Source organism: Protomyctophum bolini (genome assembly GCF_963924005.1).
Source record: "Protomyctophum bolini genome assembly, chromosome: 8".
Lineage (NCBI taxonomy): Eukaryota > Metazoa > Chordata > Actinopteri > Myctophiformes > Myctophidae > Protomyctophum > Protomyctophum bolini.
In genome coordinates this window covers 39,961,684-39,979,604 of record NC_137869.1, presented here as the reverse complement: position 1 = coordinate 39,979,604, position 17,921 = coordinate 39,961,684, and the positions used below count along the sequence as shown (strand labels likewise).

Genomic DNA, 17,921 nt, shown 5'->3' with positions numbered 1-17,921 from the left:
TTAGAGTTGTTGTGTGGAAATAATAATAAAAAAGTCCCCCCCCCCCCTTCTGTGTATACAACTGGAGGTGTAGAACCTAAATGTCTTACAGTGTCAACAGTGCATGTTTAGCATGGATGTCTGCAGTGAGATTCAGTGAGTGCTCAGTGTGTAAGTACACCAAGTACAGTACTGCCACAGGGATACAGTATACTGCACATTGGTTGGTGCCGTGCTGCAGTGAAGACGATGCCATGCTAACGCCACTCATCTTTTGCCAAAGTCCTTGGGTGTGCTTATACTGTAGGCTCTATAGAGCTCACACACGCATCCAAGGACTTTGGCTCTCCAGTATGGAGTCTATAATACTGAAACCAAAAGTCCTTGGAATGCTTTTGTAGGCTAGGGCTCATGCTGTACGTACTGTACTGTACTGAAGCCAACCGTGTGCAAAGCAACAGAAGCACGACGTGTACCCACGTTGCTGGGCAGCGGATAACCTCGCTCGTCCACGAGCGCGCCAATACAATCATAATAGAATATAAGTTTTGTAATTATTATTTTTCCACTAGTATCAGTATGTTATGGGTAGACTTGTGCTGATACCGATACCAGTACCGGGGGGAAAAGCTGCCGATTCTAGACAAAAAATGCTGGTTATTATTTAACCGGTTATACTATCGTGCGAGTGCGCCAGTCTATGACCATTACGATAGGACGAAATGTATCTCGTATTATGCCATTTACAGAAATCAGTTTGAATTTTGTATTTTTCTTTTTCGGTACATTATTTTACTAACTTGCCCCTGCACATTTTTTGTAACAATATTAACGGAAATGTAAATAATTTTTTGGTCAGAGTGTTGGGTTCCATTTGTACAATCAGGGTTACATTCATACCTATAATGGTCCATTTGGACCCAACTTTGAGAACCGTTGTACTAGAGTATTATATATTTTTTATTTACACACTGGTATCTGATCGTTCTCGACATCGACCGATACGCAAGTTATGCGTATCGGAATTGAGATTGAAAAATGGTATATTGGTACATCTCTAGCAATAGAGCATCGCTATGTTTTTAACCCATTTTGGGCGGGAACCCCATTTGGTGTTTGAAGCATTATGTTATGCTTTAGCTATTGGAAAAATAGCAGATCTACAAGCTCATAGCACGCCACAGAGTGGCGCGCTATGAGCTTGTAGGTCTGCTATTTTTGAAAAGTCGTGAAAATGTGTCAAAAATCTTTTGAATATATATTTCAGACAAATTCAGAGCGAACATTTTAAACTAAAATATTGGCTTCTGGGGGGTCCCTGGAACTACATATTTTGAGATGGGGGGTCCGTGGCCCAATAGAGATAATTCTGGGGGTCCTTGACATGAAAAAGGTTGAGCACCACTGACATAGAAACATGGGTTTTCCGAAAAATGTTAGGATTTTGAAGCCTTTTTTTTAATCGACCTCAGTCCAAAATGGTTTAATCTATCAACAATGTGGAGTCCAGGGAACAACGTGGAGGTTCATTATGGGGTTGGAACGTTCACCGGTACGGTTGTCACTTTGAAGCACATCAAGTCTAAGATCAATGGCCACACATCTGAAGATCTTACAGCACAACTCTCTACACTGATGAGATTAAATCTGATGTATTGTTCTGCACTGGCCGAAAATAGCCAGCGCTGCTTTAGCCACGCTTGGTGGGCTTGTTGTTACCATTTAATTTTAACTTTCCAAACGCACTGTTTATTTGTCTCAGGGTAGGTTTGCTAGAGATGTGTGTCCTACTTTAATTCAATACTGTTACACGCTGACCAGGAAACTTGGCTGACCAGGAAATCCGTTGATGTTGGGCAGAAACCTCTTATCTCCATATTCTACTACAGTAACAGTACCACAGAAAAGTATTAAAAGTAGCAGATCTACAAGCTTGAAACGAGGCACGAAGCGACACTTTTTTGAGCTTGTAGATCTGCTACTTTTGCTACAGTTTTGGACATGGTAGGTTACCGCCCGACAGACGATTTATAAAGTTAGTGTGTTTAAAACGACCAAAGTGCTGTACAGGTAAATGATCAGAACAAAACAATAGTCAGTAATGAAAACGTTACACAGACGAAACACCAATGGTTTAAACTTTATTATAACAACAGTAGCCTGCACTACAGCAAACACCATGGTGTCAAGGTCAACTATAGAATAGAATTGCATGCCAGGGAGAAAAAGTGAATCTTCAGTAAAGATTTCTAGCCTCAAGGGTCTGGGCAGATGGAAAGTGTAGAGGCTGGCTGTTCCAGAGCACTGCTACAAATGCTTACTCACCTCTGCTTTTTATCCTGGCTCTCGGTGCATAACAGAACCTGTGTGACAGACAGTGCAGGAGTTCGGTTAGGCCCGTTTTAGAGCTTGAAAAACAAATAATCAAGCTTAAGCTAATTTAATTTGTATGGCACATTTCAACAACAAGGCAATTCAATGTGCTTTACACAGAACACCAAGCAAAGGAAACACAATTAAATAAATAAAATGAGGATGCGTAAAGTAAAGTAAAAGAAATAACAGATGCAATTAGTATTTCTTTAGTATTTCTTTGTGTGCAGCACTTATAAATAAAGTGGATTGGATTGGATTGGAATTACAGTGCCAAAGAAAAAGAGAAAAGTAACTCAATCAAAGACTGCGGCAAATGGAAAGGTCTTTAGTTGTGTTTTTAAAGAAATAAGAGACCTGCAGTTTTCTGGGAGTTTGTTCCAGATATGTAGTCCATAAAAACCAAATGCTGCTTCTCCACATTTATCTTTGGTACTTTTAGCGACAGAAAGCAGACCTTTCTTTCCTAGATGACCGGCTGAGAGATCTGGATGGTTCATGATATCGCACAAGAACCGAAATATATGGCTCTAAACTATTCAAAGCGTTCTAGACCAACAGTAGTATTTTGAAATCAATTCAATGACAGGGAGCCATTGTAAGGAAGGATTTAAGACGGTCCAATTGTTATTAGATCTTTGTGTATCTTTATGTGATGGCGAAACGGCTCACACATTTCACTGTCCTCCCCCACATTTTTCGAGAGGAACATTTTGAACAAATTTCCTTTCGTTAACCCCCTCCTCCCCTCCTCCCTCCTCTAACCTTTAGGCTACCTCTGGCTCCAATTAGTCGTTGCATTGAAAACGTAGCAGGGTAACTGAATGTTTGCGTGCTGTTCTCTCCTCCCTATTGCCTCCTCTGGTCTCTCCTGGGTTCACTAAAGCTCTGCTCCCAAACAAAATCATCATGCCATGTTCTCTGTTGTTCTTATGCAAATCCAAGTTCAACGGTGTTCCTTCCAGTTGACTGCAACAATGTTCTATAGCGCCGGCTTTGGCCTATATAGACGGAGAACAATGCACCCTCACTGTGGCAAAATGGCAATGCTCATTATATGTAAATTATGCACATCGCATCACATAGTGTTGCGTTATCATTATGTGGAGGCTATTAGCAGTGTAATGTTGATTCCTCCCATCAGCGTCAATTAGTTTGAATGTACATGAGTCAATGAGTCATATCATATTCAAGGGCTTTTGGAGAGAAATTAGACTCCTGGTGTGTGTGTGTGTGTGTGTGTGTGTGTGTGTGTGTGTGTGTGTGTGTGTGTGTGTTTGTATTTTCAGCTCGTTCTGTCAAATAGGTCTATTCTAAGGTATAGCACAATATGTCTATATTATATAGACATATCACCCTGTGCTCATACTGTGCACAAATGTATTAGCCTACATGAATCTTTGTGTTTGAACACAATGCATTTGGAGAATCCAAAAAATGTCGCGCTTCGCACGCACGCTGTGCGGGGCCCTCCACACATGTACAATCATTCTACCGTTGTGGCCCCTGACCTAATCTAGTTGAGGACCCCTGCCATAGACCGGGCCACTGTGTGGATCAATGCAGTGCAGCGGTTGGAGTTTAGAAGAGCATTCTGGGGCCTCATTACACCAGCACTTTACAACCAGGACTGGGCAATTACCTGAGAAATATATCAGCTGTAGCAAAAAGCTTCCACACACCTAAGAAGTCAGGCGTGTGCACAGGTGCGTATAGGCCAGTGGACATCAATGAAAGGAATGAAAATGCACACACTGCGTATCGGTGTTTTTAATTTTTATTTAATAAGGCAACGTTTCGGTCCCTCCGGACCTTATTGTACCTACCTAAGCTGTAGGGGTTAGTAGTACTATTAACCTTGTATTATACATACAAGATTGAATGCAGGAGTGCAGGTGTTGTGCAACGAACACATAGCCATAGATCGTTGATATGATTGTAGATATGAAGGCCCTAACGGCCATTGTAAGGGAGTAATGTATACGCCACAGTACATTACATCACAGCCATATCATGTCAATCTTTTCATCCCACACTATGCCTATTAGTGACATGATATTTACTGTATGCACGCACGCATGCACAGACACAGAAGAACAGGTTACAGGTTAAATGCATCGCTTCTTCACAGAGAGCTCAGTGGATCAATGGAGTGGAACGATAATGTTAAGAAGATGCTGGTGGCTCGTTAGACTGATTGAGCTGACCCACCACGCACGCACGGACACACACAACACACAGCTCACAGGCACTGCAAATACAACCAAGACATCCTCCCAGTCCCAGGGTTTGTAGACTGTAGTTCACAATGTTATTTCAACTTTACAAAGCCCTATATTGTCATTCCAAAAATCATTTAAAAAAAGAAAACATATTGTCGCTGTCTGGCAGAAACGTTATATCTTCATGTTCAAATCTTTTGTGTTTTTCTTCGTAAATGAATGCCCTACTTGATCATGCTACAGAGTCACACAAAAGTAGCAGATCCACAAGCTCATCTCGAGCAAAATCACAAAACCTGCTTTTCACTGTGGATTAAAATATCAGACTGGGTTAAACTTTTGTTGAGGCTTGGAGGGGAAGAGGTGCAAAAACATATCGCTCTGTTGGAGACTGCTTTGCCCCAAATCTAAAATTAGAAGAAATTCATGATGACTTTCTTCTTCTCCAAATTAATTTTATAGGCTAGCATATAGTTATGCAAATTGACTCTCCATATGTAACAATATGCTAATCACGTAATTATCTTTCCTTCTGTGTGCGCGCGTGTGCGGCTGCATGCGTGTGGCTGCGTGCGTGCTACTCTATACTTGTGAGGACCGACTATCTTGACTATAGTATAGTATTCCTGGTCCTCACTGGAAAATGGTTTCATCATGACAGGTTTACAGTTAGACAAATGCTCAGGTTGGGAATTTGGGATTAGACATTTAGTGGCTAGGTTTAGGGGTTAGGATTAGACTTTTAGGGGTTAGCTTTAGACTTTTCCCTATTTTAACCCATTTAGGCCTGACGTCGAAATTAAAAAAAATCTTTTTAAAATGTCTTTTCTTTAATGAAAAAACTCATGTTTTCAGTGGTTCTCAATATTTCATGTCAAGGACCCCAACAATGGCCGCTGACCCCCATCTGAAAATATGTGTTCCAGGGACCTCCCCAGAAGAAATGATTTTAGTTAAAAACTGAAACTCTGAAAGAATAAGAAGAAGATTTGAGGCACATTTTCACGATTTTTCAAAAATAGCAGAAGTTCATATAGCGTGGCACTCGGTGCCGAACCAAAAGGGGTTCCCGCCCAAAATGGGTTAAACTTGGTTGTGCGCCGATGTCACACAAGTATACTAATACAAACCTGTGTGTGTGTGTGCGCGTGCGTGTGTGTGTGTGTGCCCATGCAGGGAGCAGCCTATCTTCAGCAGCAGAGCCCATGTGTTCCAGATCGATCCGGCCACTAAGAGGAACTGGCTCCCGGCCAGCAAGCACGCTGTCACCGTGTCCTTCTTCTACGATGCCGGGCGCAGCGTCTACCGCATCATCAGTGTGGGCGGGACCAAGGTGAGACCCCGCCCACTTATATGCACGCGCACAGACAGACAGACAGACAGACAGACAGACACACACACACACACAGAGGTGGGGGAGGGACAGAAGGCATAGTGACAGTCAACATATATTTAGTTTGAGTCAGACTGTTTGAGTTTCAGTTCCTCACTTGAAATGTTTCAATTTCAAACGTGTGTGTGTGTGTGTGTGTGTGTGTGTGTGTGTCCGAATACACTGCTTCATAATTTATACAGTGATGTGTCGATGTTGCTGTGTCCGTGCTTATGTTGCTTAATATGCAATATGTTCTGTCACCACCACATTATTTGTCCTTTATCTGGACATGAATAAATCATGGTGTGTGTGTGTGTGTGTGTGTGTGTGTGTGTGTGTGTGTGTGTGTGTGTGTGTGTGTGTGTGTGTGTGTGTGTGTGTGTGTGTGTGTGTGTGTGTGTGTGTGTGTGTGTGTGTGTGTGTGTGTGTGTGTGTGTGTGTGTGTGTGTGTGTGTGTGTGTGTGTGTGTGTGTGTGTGTGTGTGTGTGTGTGTGTGTGTGTGTGTGTGTGTGTGTGTGTGCGTGCAGGCCATCATTAACAGCACCATTACTCCCAATATGACGTTCACCAAGACGTCTCAGAAGTTTGGGCAGTGGGCTGACAGCAGAGCCAACACTGTGTACGGACTGGGCTTCAGTACAGAGCAACACCTACAGCAGGTACGCACGCACACACACACACACACACACACACACCAACACTGTGTCTGTGTCTTGTGACAGTTACAACAGGTAACACGCACGTCGAAATGAAAAAAGAAAAGTCTTCTGAAAGAATATATATTCAAAGATTTGTGCCGCATTTTCACGATTAAAAGAAAATAGCAGACCTACAAGCTCGGAGCTTGTAGATCTGCTATTTTTCAATAGCTAAAGTATAACATAATACTTAGTTAAAACTCCAAAAGGGGTTCCCGCCCAAAATGCCGTTAATTACGTTATTTTGAATCCCCTCCCTCCTACCAAACAGTTTTAATCGGTGGTCTGTTTTATTAAATTTTACTGCGATTTTCTTTGGGTCGACCGTGTTGTTTAAAAAATGTGCTTTAAGTAAATGATCACTTGGCGGAGCAGAAAGCAAGGAACAATTCAAAGTAGAATCTAAAGAGGATTGACCAAACATAATTTCTCCAACTCAGTAGTGTGGGGTTCAGCTGTCAGTTTTTTAATATACGGATATTGGATACATTATGTGGTCTGTGTATAGAGGATATACAGTAGTTGAAACCTGTGTGCGTTTGTTTATTCTGTGTGCGTACGCTAGTGTGCTGCGGAGTATAAACTCGGCATAAAAGAGTGAAATAGAATATTGAGGTCCTGCCGTCACTATACCACTACGCCTGGGTCACAAAGTAATGTTTTGTATTGGAAGGCACGTTTTAGTCCTCTAAGAACTGTATTCCAAAAATAAACAAACCACCCAGGGCACAGCCTCACAGGATGTGTGGCTGTCGTTTATGATATCGAGTTATAGGCCTATTATTTGATAACCTCTGTGTTTGGAGAAAAGGATTTGTTTTTCTCACTTCTTCTGCATGAATTAGTTATGTTTTTCACCATATTGCTTCATATCCATAGGGATTTGGGATGGGATATCCATGGGGGTTCCAATAGAAAACATGACTCAGGGGGATAGTGACCTCTAGTCGCACTGATGATGTCAGACTTTTCCCCAAACTTTTTAGCTCCCTGGAACCCAAACTAGTGAAAATAGCCGATCTACAAGCTCACAACATGTTGCAATGTGATGTGTTGTGAGCCTGTAGATTTGCTATTTTCACTACTGCTTAAAAGGTTAACTCATGAAAGATTGTAAATTTGTGATCTTTTAAATATTCCGAAATATTTGGTCGACCCAGTCTGTATGTTCCCTGCACAGTTCTCAGATCAGTTTAAAGAGGTGAAGGGAGTCAGTGAGTTAACAGGCTGTATGTTTCCTGCACAGTTCTCAGATCAGTTTAAAGAGGTGAAGGAAGCGGCCCGTTTGGTCAGAGAGAAGGCCCAGGAGAGGTTTGAACTGGCCAACCCTGCGCTCAACATCGCCGCCCCTCAGGTGAGTCTGGGAAATGCTTCAATGTTCTTCTTTTTCATCGTGTTTGTGTTTACACAAACAGACAAAGCTGGGCATAGGGAGTGGCTAGCCGGCCTCTCAAAAAAAGAAAATCTTGAAAGTATTGGACATTTTTTTATTCATTTTGAAAAAACGTTACACAAATCTTCTCTTTTGGGGGTCCGTGGTCAGATTTTGACTTGCAAAAGTCAGTATGTTCTTGTCTTTACGTTGCGATAAAGAAGGCGAGTTGAGAAGATGAGTGTAGAAGTGTGCCCTCACAGCCCTGAACAGACTCAGGGTAGAAGTGTGCCCTCACAGCCCTGAACAGACTCAGGGTAGAAGTGTGCCCTCAAAGCCCTGAACAGCTGTAGGGTAGAAGTGTGTCCGTATACTGCTGTAGTGTTTTCATTCATTCATTATGTTTCACATCAATGACTGCTGTCTTATCTACTCTAATCAATACAAACCGTGTGTGACTGTGTGCGTGTGTGTGTTCGTGTGTCCGTATACAACAGTAGGGAGGGAGAGCTTCTGACACAATTCAATTACCTCTCTTGGTTCCCTTTCCTTTGGGGTATCTTTGTCACTGTATAATTAATAATGATGTGAAATGTGTCCTCCTGTGCATTTCCCTATCCTATCATAACTGCATTAGGAGCAGTGAGCACAGCGCTCGCCTCGGTCGGGACACACAGACAGCCTGGTGTTAATCGACAGTAAAGGCATCTCGACTTATACTTAATGACGCACTGCTCATTTCAGAGCAGTGCAGCCAAGTCCCACAGATTCCTTTTAGCCCTATGTACGTACAGTATATGTACTGTATATCGTATGACATCCTCGCATAGGAGTTAATTAGGTTAATATTACATTGCCCCGTCAGACTGACAGAGCCAGGTTGGAGAGACTGTGACTACCGTGACGGATTCAATGTCTGTGTTCTTATAGTCATTTTACGCTTCTACTGTTAGCACTGTAGTGTTTTACCCCATTAAGACCTGAGGGCGATTCTACAAATGTCTTCTAGTTTTCTCTTCTCAAACCTTTTCATGTCAAGGAAGGAACCCCAAAATGATATGGATTTGGCCGCTGACCCAATTACAATTTAGGCATTTATCAGGCGCTCTTAATCCAGAGCGACTTACATTAAGCAAGAACAAAAAGCATGGCAATACATCACATACATAAAAAAGTAGTTGTCATGAATGTCATATGTACTGTAAGCTAAAAAGAAAGTGTAACAGTGGAATATCTATATGATGAAACTGCATAGTGCTATATGTCTACATAAAAAGCTATAAGTTCACATAAAATGCTATTAAAGTCTACATAAAATGCTTAAGTTGAGCCTTTGCATATGCCTGTAAGGTCGTCGGGGCTGGGTCCCCCAGAAGCAAAGTTCGCTTTAAAAAATATATACGGTATTTAAAGAAAACAAAGAGCTCCATTTCAATATAACTCTATGAGTTAAGTTACATGCCCCATGAACTGAAGCCTTGAATTCAGCAGAGTCTCCGTCGCCACCCACCATCAAATTATTGTCTCAGGAATGTGCCAAAAACTAAAAGTTCTCCATTAAATTCAAGTCTTCATGAGGTGTTTAATAGGCGAGTGAGCTCCGGGTGCCAATTTCCAAACGGCTGAAGTTTGAGAAGTAGTGCATTATGGTAGAAAGTAACACTCACTCCACTGGTAGATTTGGACATGTTCATTCATGTGGAAGTGGACATGAGACGCTGTTGGTTTTGCCACTTTATTATGTTTCATCACCAGAGAGAGAGAGAGAGAGAGAGAGAGAGAGAGAATGAAGTTCAGCTGTTGATAATTAAGTGTGATGGCTGTATGAACTTCATTCTCTCTCTCTCTCTCTCTCTCTCTCTCTCTCTCTCTCGGTTATCTATGTTTCTCGGCCAAGTATATCCTGTACTCTACACAACATTGCAGTTCATTTTAAATAAAAACATGTTCAGTTAATGACACAGAGGTAGGAACAACAGGAGACGATTATTGTTTGATTTAACAGGTGCGTGCGTGCGTGCGTAGGGACTGGCAGCACATGGGGGGTATGTGTGTGTGTGTGTGTGTGTGTGTGTGTGTGTGTGTGTGTGTGTGTTAGCTTGCTGAAGATAACAGCGTGTGTTAGGACACAGTCTGCTGCCAACATGTTATCAACTGTTAGGAGTATTGTTAGTGTTGTCTACAGGTTTCAACATAGGAAGAGGCATGATGCAGAATAAACGGATAAAAGAGAGAGCTGCAGCATTTCAACCATTATTCATTGTGTTGGGCGCGGCAGTGACTCGGGGAGTAGAGTGGCCATCCGGGCGGTCCCCTGTTCAAGCCCAGGCTACTGGTCGCTATTGGTGTTGAAGTGTCCTTGATCAAAGACCTTTTAACTGCTCCGTCCTGATAGTGCCTAAAGGTCTCCTCTGCTGTCGCCGTGTTACTGTGTGTGTCTGAGAATGTCATGGCAAGTGTAAAGCACTTTGGATAATGGCCGTTATGGAAATGCTGACCCGTTTTGTCTGAAATGTGACTTTGTACAGTAGGAGAGGTGCAGGCCGCCGACAGCACGGCATGGTGTACTGTCCAGACCGGTTTATAATGCTAATCCATCATTCATGTTTCTAATTTTCACCCAATTTGCCCCGGCAATTTTTCCATTTCATACCATACATACAGCAGCACGTACCATAATAGGCCATCATTCGTACTATGTAAATGTTAAATAGCGTATTTATATAGTGCTTTCACCAAAAGCACATACCTAGATTGTGCATTACTTTCTCATCTTTCAAACCACGCTGCAAGGCACCAACCTGCTCATTGGGAGCAATTAGGGGTTCAGAGTCTTGCTCATGGACACCTGGACTCTGTGGGGCGAAGCAGTCGTTTCTCCACTAGTCCGGGCAGCCGCGCACCCCCCCCCCCCCCCCCCCGCCCCTCTCGCCCTCCCCGTCTCTAATTCCATTACAATTGCAATATCTATCTATTTTTTCAAAGATAGATGGAAAATAAGTTAAATAACACCTGTGTGAAGTGAGTGCTGCAACTCCGTGTTGCGGAAGTTCGAGGACCCACAGGAACGCGCCCAGGGTGCCGGCCCGGTTTTACGGCGAGCCGCCCCGCATATGAAATGGTTGAGAAATGACAAGAGTTACCGTGTGGGGGGTCCCCAGGGGGTCCCTCTACTGTACTGTCACTGTCACTGTACTGTACTGTCACACCCGAAATCCTCATATATACAGTTAATATATGTGTGTGTATGTAACAGTGACACTTGGTGGTGAAAACCAACCAAACGCTATTTCGTGCTTGTACACAGTTAAGACAGCCAGGGACAGACACACAGGCAGCCAGCCAGAAACACAGCCAGGGACACACATGGCTGTCTATAGGAGTGGTTGCACCACTCAAGAAATCCTGTGTAGCGAATATTAGAGTCCCCATAGGCTACATGCACTTAATTCCATTAAAAAAAAGCATTATCTATTTCTCTTGTTGTTGTTTTTTGTCAAAGATAGATAGAAATGTACTGTGTAGCTAATTAGACGCTATATCCCCCCCATTCATTACAAAATGGTGCCATCTGATTTTTCAAAAACACGAGCGTTGTGTTATTTTCATTCCATTAATTCATATTCTTCTCTGTTCATTGCGGGGGGTGTGTGTGTGTGTGTGTGTGTGTGTGTGTGGACTGGGCAATAGAGCGCGGATTGCGGAGGGGCGGGGGGTGCGCTGCCCGGGCTAGTGTAGAGAAAACGCCTGGGCCACTGTACACAGCATTGCAAATTCACACACTGCAGTAGTGACCTAGTTTTAACCACGATCATTACAACAAAGATCCAGCCAGGCAGTATCATTGTCTTCATGACAGGGGAAACAATAGCTAACATTACAGAGAGTCAAGTTCACAGTTCCCACACGCATTATCCATGTCCTCTTACACACCTCACTGCAATGACTCCACTCCAATGTCTTGTCTCTGAGGTGCACGCACGCACGCGCGCATTGATTTGGTGTTCTCTTACTTCATGAATACATTCACTGCAGTGTTTTTTTAGTCTACAATAAATCCAGTGCAGTTCCGGTTTCCCTACGCGTTCACCATTAGTTGACAATTGTCATGCAAATGATTGCGATTAATGTTTAATAATTTATTTAATCATGTAATGCTTGAAGAAAATAGCGGCGCTTACAATGTGTCACGAAGTGATGTGTTGCAACTCATAAAAAAAAAAACATTTTTACATTTCACACACTACTCATTTTACATTTTACGAAAAAGGTTCAAATATGGAGATTTCTGCCCAAAAGCGAGAATATATTAATGCCCTTCATCATCATTGTGCTTGAGTGTCAAAATAGCCGGTCTATTTTTGCTACTTGGCCTTTGGCCTGACAAAACTTTTAAGTAGCCATGGTTGATTACACATGGCACGCACATGACACACACACGGCACGCACGCACACAGCTGTAGCTAAAGACAGGGTCACATTTATCAGCCAGTCAATTGGCAGTAATTAGCTGTCCAAATGAGGCCGAGTGGAACCAATCATTATGAAGTTCTTCTGGGGTTTATCCAATCACTGGCCTCTGCCACAAGGTCACCACGGCAACCAGTTCAGAACCGCGGTGTGTGCTTCTGTCCACCCAAGGAACCACACACCCCTTCATCAGCACGCACGCACGCACGCACGTACGCACGCACGCACGTCTCACACACACGTCTCACACACACACACACACACACACACACACACCCACACACGTCTCACACACACACACACACACACACACACACACACACACACACACACACACACGTCTCACACACACACACACACACACACACACACCACACATGCACGCACACGTAGACACATCTGTATCTCTTTTCTTCGATTTGAAGTGGATGTAAACAAAATGTTGTTTTATGTTCCATACAGTGACAATAAACATCTTATCTCGCACACGCACGCACGCACACACACACACACACACACACACACACACACGCACGCTACAGTGCATGGCTGAGCAGCCCGGTTAGTATATCGATTAGCAGATAAGACAGCAGTCGTTGGTGTCAAGCATAATGAATGAAACAGCGCCGTGAGGACAGGACACGCCTCTGCACTGAGGCTTCTGTTGACTGCTCTGTGTTCTCCTTGTGTCTAATCTAATCTATTTTAAATGTGTCTCGTCTAATCTATTTTAAATGTGACGTCATATAATGATGAAACGGTGTTATCAACAGTATGAGGACACGTGAAGGTGATAGAAGGCTTTGGCTGAAATCACAGTTTATTTTGGCATAATCGTTGCTGTCAGGCAGAAACCTCTGTATCTCCATCCATATTCAAACTTTTGATTGATTGATTGAAATATTTATTAACAGTTTGTAGAATTACAGTACATTTCAAGCACAAACTCAATACAGAGACTGTTAACTGTGAGTGGACGACCCAATTAAGCATTACACTTGTTTACAACAGGGTCCACATTGTTCAATTCATGGACGATGAAGGAATTCACCCAACACAGACGCTATGCAATTTGCAATAAAATGTATATACTAGTGTGCTTGCATGTGTATAGATAGACGGACAGAGAGGCAGACAGACGGTATACTGTATAGTGTATGTATACAGCATTGTCATAAAAAAAAATATGGACATTAAAAAAGAGGGGGGGAGAGAGCAGTTCATCATATATATATATATATCCATGACCTTTTATTCACAAGGATGAACTCCTCCTATGTGCCTTCTGCCTTGAAGCAGACTCATAGGAGGAAGCTACTGTAGCTCTGTGTATGTAAGGATTAACCCATTAAAACCAGAAAAGCTATGTATAGCAACGCCAGTTATTCAGAAAACTCCAAGGAATTAGAACAGTGGTTTTCAGAAATGGTAGATATACAAGCTCACTCCGCTTCTCCTTCACGATGTGGGCCTGTACACTGCTATTTTCCCTTTTTTTTATCTATATTTTTTTAATCTTTAACAAATCTTCTCTTCTCGGGGGTGACCTGGCACAAAAGTTAACATTTTCAGATGATGGTCCAGTTCTTGCTGGGTTAACTCATTTTGGGGCGGGAACCCCTTTTGGTGTTTTAAAGCATTGTTATAATTTAGCTATTGAAAAATAGCAGATCTACAAGTGCTAATATTCGTGAAAATGTGCCTCAAATCTTTGAATATATATTATTACAGAGTGAACATTTTAACTCAAATCTTTGCTTCTGGGGAGGTCCCTGGAACATCATATTTTCAGATATTACATATCATTTTTGGGGTCCTTGAAATATTGAACACCACTGTTACAGAAACATAAGGTTTTGAAGAGAACTGTCAGGATTTTGAAGACATTTTTTTAAATTTCGATGTCAGGCCTAAATGGGTTAAAGCCGTGATTCTCAACCTCAAATCTCAAGGACCCCCAGTTTGATATGCACTGATCCGCGGACCCCTGCGGCGCCTGCGCTGGAAGCAATAATTTTCAAAGGGGGTGCTGAGGCTCTCTGGGGGTCGCTAGTTTAATTCATTGCACGGCTTGGTTGAATGCTTGATTCAACAAAGTATATGGTGTCTGTGTGCATTTTTATTCTTCTTTGTTCCCTTGAAGAACCATGCCAAAAACAGTCTTATCTAGTGAAGCCCACAGTATTCTTAGCTAAGAGCAAACTGTCACATGAAGCTTTAATAGTCTCTTTCTGTGTCCTCTTGTCACTTTATACTCAAACTGCATATGAAGTTATAATTGCCAGTGGAAACATGTTCAAGTGCCCTTTTACTGTACCATTTTAGCTGCCTGTGGGCTATTTTGTTTTTGTTTTTCCCCTTTGATGTTTTTCACAGTTCTTAAACTCAAAATACTTCCCTTGCCATGACACACTTCTTGGTTTGGTTTTGTTTTGAAAAGAGGGGGCTCTCTGCATAGCACAAAGGCGAAGAGGCAAGTGACTGAATGATCATGCATGTGTACATGTGTGATAATTGTCAGTTGCCTCTTCGCACTACATTATATTCAAGGCTTCAGGGAGTGGTTTTAATATTAAAAATATTTTTTTAATATTAAAAAAAAACTGTAAAAAAAGTGTATTTTCTCATTGTCTTTCCTTTACCACAACACGTGCTTGCCTATGTGATCATTGTCATTCTGCTGGCACTGTTACTCATCGTCTCTGTCGGGTGGAAACTGTCCCAAACTGTTACTTTTCAGGATTCAAATTCAAAAACGGTACTCTTGTGTGACGCTGTATTATGGTCACGTAGCGCAGGGCTTTAATTTACAGGAAAGAAACCCACAAAAAGTAAGAATACGGAGATGACAGCGACGTCATCCATATACGATGGAGGCCTCTGAAAAGAGCATTTATCAATATTTCAAACGGCCTCTAGATGCTAACGACAACAGACGTTGCCATGTCTGCAGTGTTGCCATGTCTGCTTATTAAAAGCGACTTATTGTTCTGTAAAGTTGCTTGCAAATATTGGTAGTTGCGGGTTGAGTTTATTTTTTTAGGGCTTGTTTCTAAAGTGTAGTTGCTTGGGCTTCCTTTATTCTTTTCATTGTTTTGTCTGTTTAAAAGTGGTTCTCAAACATTTTCATGTCAAGGACATCTAAAATTAATATGTATTTTCCCACGGAGCCCCATCTGGACATATTCTGTGCCAGGAAGGCCCATACACGATCTGTGTATTTAAAATGTTTAAAAAAAACATTCAAAATTTTTCATTTCCCCCCCACAAGACTTGTAGATCGGCTTTTTTCAAATATCCAATGTTATGTGGGTTCAAAAGTGCTCATGTGGCCTATTTGGGCTTGTTTTCATGAACCAGGCTGCTTACTTCTCTCTCAGAATCTGGCAACACTGCAAATAGGCCACCGTGTTTTTAAGACACGGTATAAGGTGCAGTATGTAGGAATGTAAGCCGTGATGCACCCTGTCATGAATTAATGATTGGGGTTTGGGGTCTCATTGAAAGGAAATCTGTAGCAACTGTAGCTCGGTACAAGACAAGGAAACGGAGTGCAGATAAATAAATAAACAGGTTTTAGATGTACTTAGATGGTACTTGGTGCAGTGATGTCACACGCTAGTAGGATCAAAAAGATGGACTGAAAACCGCTTGAACACATCCCCCAGCGTCCCTATTGTGTTGGAGAAGGTTTGGCGAAAATAGCAGATCCACAATGCGTTGCTGTTGCGACGCATTGTGAGCTTCGGTCGAACAGAGGATAGAAAACGGGAGGGGGCTTAGTATAAAGCCTTGGAGAATGTCCCTCCACTACGTACAGTATATAGGGTTTAAGTGGTTAATATTTCATGGTTTCTGGATATTGTTTTTGCATTCTGTCATTTTTGCACTTACAGAAAAACATTAGGGGGTCATTTATTTTGCTAATTGCAGACAGGTGCTTGTAGCGGTTGTGTAGTGGTTTTAGAGCAGCAAGGGATCTCCACTCTGTTCTGGGCCAGTGTCCTCATAGAACCCAAGCTGTTCCTCATATCACAGATTGGGGCGGCCTAGCAAAATAAATGTGAGATTCGTTTTTTTGCCTGTAGGGCATTTCACTCACATTGTCCCCTAAAAATAGATATAATAATACGTTATGTGAACCAGAAGAAAGGAAGGACCGTAAAGTTACAGCCTACCTTTTCAATCTTTTCAGTACAAAGTAATTTTGAACTTTTTTATAATTATCTATTATAAAAGCCCCACAACCCCCCCCCCCCCCCCCCCCCATGCCTTTTCATAATTGCAAGCCATCACAAAACAATTATTGTCATCGGTTTGGAAAGGTGTAATTGTATATTGCCTCTGGGCAGAGAGAGAGAGAGATTTGCAGGCGCTCAATCAACAATTCCTTCTATGTATTTAAAAAGGGTATTATGATCATTACCAACCCAGAATATGGAACGGTTTTGTCTTCATTTCTCCAGGGAGACTAAGCACAGCATGGCTGCTATTTGATTGATTAGATATATAGATAGATAGATAGATAGGTAAACACTTTAAGTTGGAAATTAATGGTATAACCAGCAGCACAGGATCAGAAGAATAGAGAAACTGTTATGTGGAATTTCAGGAAACAAGCTTGTTTGTCTGGCTTTGGGTTTTGGACTCACCCTGAGCGGTAAAACTACTTATTCGAGCTAGAACAAACATAACGACTGGAAATGGAAAGGACACATGTCTTGCAGGTACACAACAGTTCTTTGATGCACGGTAGTATCTCCTGCACACAGCGGTATTGACGTGCGTGAAGTACAGCACATAGCATCAACTGAAAGCTGCCAGGGAAAACACCAATTGAGAACACACTCAAATAATTTGTCACTGCACGCTGACGCCTGGAAATACTGTACAACAGTGGCGTATTGGAACGTCTTGTTCCAATACGCCAGGACAGGCCCCACTTAACACCCTGACAAGCATTCTGAATTGTAGGAGTTTGAGGCATTACATATAGTTTGACTCGATTCCAGGTAAATATTGTGAAAATAGCCAAACAAGCTCACAACAACTCACATTTTCACAATGTTTGCCTCTTTCTTATTTAATATTTGACAGTAAAGAACAGTTTGTATATGTATTTCAGAAATATACACAAACTCACTGTACTGACTGAATTCTCTTCTCTTCTCTTCCTGTCCCTTATCGGGTCTGCTGTGTCTTCGCTGTTGCATTATGGAAACATCTCATCTATCAGCTATCCCAGGTGAGTTTGGATTCACCCCCCCATCTCCCTCGGCCCCAGGCCGACATGCTGTAGCTCTCTGGTTGTAAACGTATTTCCCAGAACCCTCTGCCTGCATAATACTGTAGATCTCCTGTGGGATTTCTTCAGGGTTCATCATTGTTACACAAACTTGCTCCGCGTTCAATAATTTAGCTGCTGCGTGATA

At 42.2% G+C, this 17,921-nt stretch overlaps 1 protein-coding gene across 5 annotated transcripts in view; it reads left to right on the top strand.

Moving 5' to 3' along the window:
- Positions 1 to 17,921, top strand: part of homer3b (homer scaffold protein 3b) — a 77,335-nt gene that overhangs the window by 28,834 nt on the left and 30,580 nt on the right. For 3 of the 5 annotated variants that reach the window (XM_080771355.1, XM_080771352.1, XM_080771351.1), the window contains 4 exons: positions 5,751 to 5,907; positions 6,477 to 6,608; positions 7,894 to 8,001; positions 17,726 to 17,734. In XM_080771355.1, coding sequence (XP_080627481.1) covers positions 5,751 to 5,907; positions 6,477 to 6,608; positions 7,894 to 8,001; positions 17,726 to 17,734 — 406 coding nt within the window. The remainder of the gene's footprint in view (positions 1 to 5,750; positions 5,908 to 6,476; positions 6,609 to 7,893; positions 8,002 to 17,725; positions 17,735 to 17,921) is intronic. The other 2 variants (XM_080771354.1, XM_080771353.1) reach the window with 1 other exon arrangement.